We start from the raw sequence: 6,020 nt of genomic DNA on the forward strand, positions 1-6,020 counted from the left end.
GGACAATGGGAATAATGTTACAGACTTTGTGTATTAAAGTAAAAATAAGACATTTGGACATATAAAAAGTTAAAAAGTATACCACCCATTTTCACTGTTAAAAATAAATAAATAAATAAAATAATCAAAATACATCTGGAAGATCCACTGTCAAAAAAAAAAAAAAGTCCTATAAACCTCCAGACATTAAAAAGAAAAAAAAAAACTTGAAAGGGCGAGAATGAAACTGGCATTGGTCTTTTTATCTGCAATACTCAGTTCTTCAGGACAATGGGAATAATGTTACAGACTTTGTGTATTAAAGCAAAAATAAGACATTTGGACATATAAAAAGTTAAAAAGTATACCACCCATTTTCACCTTTACGAAAAAATTATCTAAGGAAACACTTGAAGCAAATTATCCAGGCATCATGAAAGCAACTGAACTATATTTTTCAACTCAAAAATCAGAAGAACAAGATAAAATAAATCATAAAAGGACAAATTAATGAGTAGAAATTCATGAATAAGAAAACAAAAAGCAGTATCTAGACATGGTTCTCTTTAAAAGGCCAATAAAAACAGATCATATATTTGTTCTATCACTATGTTCTGGGCACACGGTCTAAAAACAAATAAAAAGAATAAACTCGAGTATGACTGTTTCTATTAGAAAGAGTTTAGGTTGATTATTATGGCATAAATACAAACACCTATAATTAGGAGAAATATTAGATAAATTTAAATCAAATCCTGTTATCATCCAGATGTCAGGGAATAATGATTCACCCACATTAAATGTTCTATGTAAAAGCTCTCACCTTAGGCGTTTGCACTTTCCGTCTGAAACTCTCTTTGCCCAGAAATAATCTCTGTTCAAATGGCGCCTTACCAGGGAATCCTTGTTTGACCACCCATCACACTCTATTCCTCTCCTCCTTAGCCTGCTTTATTTTTCTTCATATCACTGTTTGGAACATGTTTATATCTCTGTCAGAGACAGAACACTGTCTCTCCCACTAACATGTAAGTGCCTTAGAACAGTCATCTCTATTTTGTTCACTGTTATCTTCCTGGTGCTTCCACCAATGACTGACTTATAATAGACTCTAGATAAATCTTTGTAAAATACAGGTTGGTCTACAAAACAGTACCATGTATGTAGATGACATGGTTTGATAAGTATATAACAAATCCCTGATGAATGAGGGTTTATTGCCTTCATGATCTAGAGTTTTACCTATTTCTCAATAGCACATGAGACAGAGGCGAAGCCAACACTGGTTCTCCATGCTTTGGAGACCATGGTAGACAATGTCTTGTCCCATATCTGCTGTGATGAGGGCAGTAGATCCTCATGGAAATCTCCAGCTATTTTCATTCACTTCTGAGTTGTGAATGCATTGTACCCAAACACATTCCATGGTTCCCTACTAAATTCTAAGTTCTTTAAGGTCTGTTTCTCAATGATCTTCCTATGAACCATAGGACTTAGTGTTATGTCTGGCATACATTCAGTGTTCCATACTTTTTCTTCCCAAAAGAATGAATGAAGAGAAATAGCAGTCTCCAAGGCCTCAGATCTGCAGGAGTGAAGTGATATATCTAGTATCCTTAGGTTAGCCCTCCATGCCTTGTCACACCAAGGACCTAACATCTGCTCAATCCAGAATACTAACCTGGCTCTGCTATGAATACTAGGCAGGATGCTCCCTGCATCTCACTACCATCAATTTCCAGTAGCAGAGAATGCAGGGATTGGAGTCAGATGTATCTGAATTCAAACCCTACCTCCTCCACTAACCAGTTGTATGTTCTGGGGCAAGTTCCTGCTTCATTTCTCTCTTTTTTTCTACCTTTCTGAGCTCAGTGTGGCCAAGGCTACTAGTTGTCTTCCTTTTGTTTATAGAACTTCTCAGCTTCCGTTTGCCATAAGGCTGCCCAGTTAGAGACCACATTTCCTTTCCTTCCATGCAGCTAGCTGTAGCTTTGGAATTAAGTTCTGGCCATTGGGCAGTAAACGGAAGTGAGGCAGGCCACCTCAAGTTCATACTCCCAAAAAGAATGGTCTTACTCTCTCTTCTTGCCCTTCACCATTTCCTCTGGCAGGAACACAGTCATGATGGTGGGAGCTAAAGCAATCGCTTTGGGCCCAGAGATGGAAATTATGTAGTGAGGATAGCAGAGCTTCCCTACTGTCTTGGTCTGTTTATCTCTGGACTTGTATATGAAACAGAAATAAATTTCAATCTTATTTAAGCCACTGAAGTTTGGGGTCTCTGCTACAAGAACTTAGACTATAGTCTAACTAATATGCTCAATTTTCTTAGTTGTGAAATGACAGTACTACCTAGCAAGGCAGGACGAGTATGCGGTAAGACTTTAAAAAGTGATAGCTATTATTATCCAGACTTGTGGAGCTTTCCTTTAGCTTGATGTCAAAGTCATGATCTGAGCAGAAAAACTGAAAGTGAGACATCTGGAGTGGTTGACTAGTGCAAAGTCAGTCCCAGTCAAGATTAGGCACTGCAGTACCGCCCCTACCAACCGTCCCCAACAACTGCCTCCTGCTCCCACCCAACTCTGGGGTCAGTCAATGACCAGTTGGCTAATGAAGCAATTGGAAGAGAAAACTATGGGGTACTGGTGGCAGGGAAGAGTTGGGAACAGATATTTGTGAAAAGGAATTTATTTAGAACAGCAAATGCTATACAAACCCTATTCATTCTCTCTCCTAGGAAAATTTGGTAAAATATCCAGTTCTCATTGCTGCTTTGAGGAGCTAAATCTGTTTTGAGGCTATGTTTGAGTGTTGAGTTCAGCCTTAAAGGCAAGTGTAGAGGGATGCTTCGACACTTGGTACAACAAGAAAGGAGCAAGCTGGCCAGGAGTTGCTGCCCTGTGGAAATCCAAGAGCACATGGGGCCAGTGTGGGCACCCATCACTCTAAAACATTTAAAAAAATCGCTGAAAGTTGGAAAATGGTGATTTTTCAAGTGCAGATCCATAGTCAAAATTGGAAATACTCAAACTATAGATTCTTAACTAAAGTCACTTGAATTTCTCCTATCCCCTCACCAAAAATAATCAATACATTCTTCTATTAATACTAAATTTCAAATTCATGCATAATCAGGGAATTCTTGTCATAGTTAAGTTCCAACTTGTTAAATAGAAATTTCTCAGTACTTACCCCATTGTATTATAGGGTTGGTTCTCCATGTCAAGAAACTGCTGCAACTGGTTTAAAGTTCTTGATTTTTAATCTGTTAGGGGAGAAATGGTCTAGATTCTTTAAATGCTTACCTTTATTAACCTATAAAACAAGAAAATTTTGCTATTGGCAAACCACTTAGTATGTTTTTTTCTGAATGGAGTAGCTATTGGTTGTACAAAATGTATAAACTTGCACTTGTGTGTGTGTGTGTGTGCGTGTGTGTGGGTGTGTCTCCATACATTTATCACATTGGCTTAGTGATGAGTTGAAATATGTGGTACTGACTCAAATGAGCATTCATTCACTATATACTGAGCAACAACTTGGTGCCAGGTATTTTGCAAAGTGTTCAGTATATGAGATGCATAAAACAGAATTCCTGTTCAAGAGGAGTTATAGCTGAATGCTTTCAAACTTTCCTTTCTTGTGGATCTTCTAAGGGATTTGCCTTTATTTGAGAAATGTCTTTCTTTGGACCTTTCTGAGTTTTGTTATAATGAATACCATGAGCTTTAGGACAAAGAATTCTCTAAAAATAGAAATCTTACAATTCCTCAGTGCCTTTGTGGGCACCTGCTCACCTTTTTGACAAATTGGGGTGTGTTAATACTTGTCCAAAGTAAAAAAAAAAAAAAAATGTTTTCCCAGCAATAAAATTTTAATTGAAAAATAATCCATGAGGATAAATGGAGGAAATATTGAAGAGAACTTCAACTCCTCTGAATTACTGAATAAAAGTCAATTAAATAGCATTCGAGATGGTAGAGGAAGAGGTAGACTCCTGGGCCCATGTCATTCTCAAATCAAAGGATTTTCAAAGGATTTAAGAAAGACCCTGGAATTGTGTGTGGAGAGGAGGGGTGAGGAGCAGGAATGGGGAACCACGGATAGATGAATAAATTCATTTTCTTGGTTCTCAAATCCCTCACTTTAACATCAGGGAAACTGAGGCACCAGTTACGTGACTTGCCCAAGGCCACACAACCAGAATCCAGACCTTCTAATTTAGGGAGAATCTCTGCTCTGGATTCTGCAAGAACCATCCCGGTATCCCGAGCTCTCTCCACCTGCCGCATGCACGCCCACCCGGACCCCGACCTCTCTTCCGGACCAGTGCAGGGTTCAAGGCCAACCTCCCTGGAACAGTCAGCCTGTTGGTGTCCCCAGCTTCTCTTGGCCAAGCCCAGGGCGAGGGCCGGGGAACCGGGACGGGTTACCTGCGCCGCACCACGCCGTGCTCTCCCTAGAGGTCTGAGGCTCCAGGAGCAGGAACGCTAGGGTCACCGCCAGCCCCGCCCGCCCCTAAGGGCCCTGCCATCCGCAGCCAGCCTCGCGCTCCCGCCTCCCGGGCCCGCCTGCCGGGCAGCCAACGCTTCGCCACTAGTTGCCATGGAGACGCGGACCGAACTCGCCGCCAACGGGAGTGGGGCGGGGTGGGGGGATGGGCGGACCCGCTGCAGGAGCGGCAAAGAATGGGGCTCCCTGGCCGCAGAAACTTCGCCCACGCGAGCGCGACCTCGCAGTCTCGCAGTTTTACATCTTGTGACTGAGATCACATTCGGGATTCTTTCCTTTTTGTGGCATCCACTGCCTAGCCTAGCGTCCGGCACCCGAGAGGAATCTGAGAAATATTTGTTGAATGAATGAACCAACGAACAAAGTATAAATAGCGGGGGTTGGAGTTGGAGTTTACACCCAAGTTTCTTAAATCCCCTTGGCCCTCCTCCCTCTTACCCACATTTGAAATGGCATGAAAAAGAAATAGATTTGGGGTAAAGGGAGATGCTTTTCTATTCACGAAAATGTCTTCCAGTTATGAAGAGCTGGGTTTCTTTTAACAGCATCGCTCAGTGCGCAGCTACTGTGGTCGCAATAACAGCAGAACTGTACCTGTCGTTACCATACAGTGCATTGGGTTCTTAGAACAATTCTGCAAGTTAGGGGTAGCAGACAGTCTTGCTTCCCTTTTAGGGAGAAGGAAATAACTCCTAAGTGGGACAGAACCCAGAGTGACTGGTTCCAAATTCTTTCCTTTTTAAACCAAATTCCAAGAATACTTGATGACAGAAGTTCTGTCACACAGTCCCTGATTTCAAAGAAATATTAGGAAAAAATATATACATGTATGTGTGTTTATACATTTTTTTCCTACTGATATCTTGAGTGAGGTCTATAAACACTTGAATTTTGTGTTTGAAAAATATTCTTGCACTTATTTTAGGAACAAAATTCCTTCCCAATACATACAGTCGGTTAATTTCTAATTCTTAAAATCTTTTATTTTCACTCCACTTTTATAACATTAACATTAATTTGCTACTTTAATGTGGATATCAGTTTAAAAACGACACCAATCCTTCCATTCAGATCCACCTGAATTTCAAAAGAGCATTTGCTGTTTCGTGACAAATTGAGTTTCATAGATAAATTGTGTAAAAGCAGCTCAAGTTATTAGTTCTAACAAGTGTTCCAAAGTTCCCATATTATGATTGAAGAAAGTAATCATTTTATCTTAACTTGAAACTTCCTGTTATTCCGAAAACCTTAGCTTTGTTCTTTACTCTTGTCTAAACTGAATGGGTCAATGTATTTATTCTGACCCAAGAAGGAAAATGGAACTAGGAACGAAATTTAATGAAGTTTCAGAATGTCCAATATCACTCACACAGAGTAGCTCTTTACCATTGCGAGGTATTTTCACATTATTTCCTTAGATACTCTGAAGTACCATGTGACACAAGTGTAACAGGTATTATTACAGCTCCTTTTAGCAGTTTAGGAACCTAAGGTTTAGAAAGAATAAAGGATTTGTCCAAGGTGAC

At 40.2% G+C, this 6,020-nt stretch overlaps 1 protein-coding gene across 1 annotated transcript in view; it reads right to left on the reverse strand.

The window, feature by feature from the left end:
* Window positions 1-4,454, reverse strand: part of DEUP1 (deuterosome assembly protein 1) — a 67,671-nt gene extending 63,217 nt beyond the window's left edge. Inside the window, exons 1-2 of the mRNA XM_011374770.1 lie at window positions 4,416-4,454; window positions 3,175-3,247 (exon numbers count right to left, since the gene is read on the reverse strand). Of these exons, the coding sequence (XP_011373072.1) occupies window positions 3,175-3,203 (29 nt within the window). The 5' untranslated portion in view covers window positions 3,204-3,247; window positions 4,416-4,454. The remainder of the gene's footprint in view (window positions 1-3,174; window positions 3,248-4,415) is intronic.
* Window positions 4,455-6,020: the final 1,566 nt, after the last annotated feature.

This window comes from Pteropus vampyrus, unplaced genomic scaffold (assembly GCF_000151845.1).
Source record: "Pteropus vampyrus isolate Shadow unplaced genomic scaffold, Pvam_2.0 Scaffold254, whole genome shotgun sequence".
Taxonomy (NCBI): domain Eukaryota; kingdom Metazoa; phylum Chordata; class Mammalia; order Chiroptera; family Pteropodidae; genus Pteropus; species Pteropus vampyrus.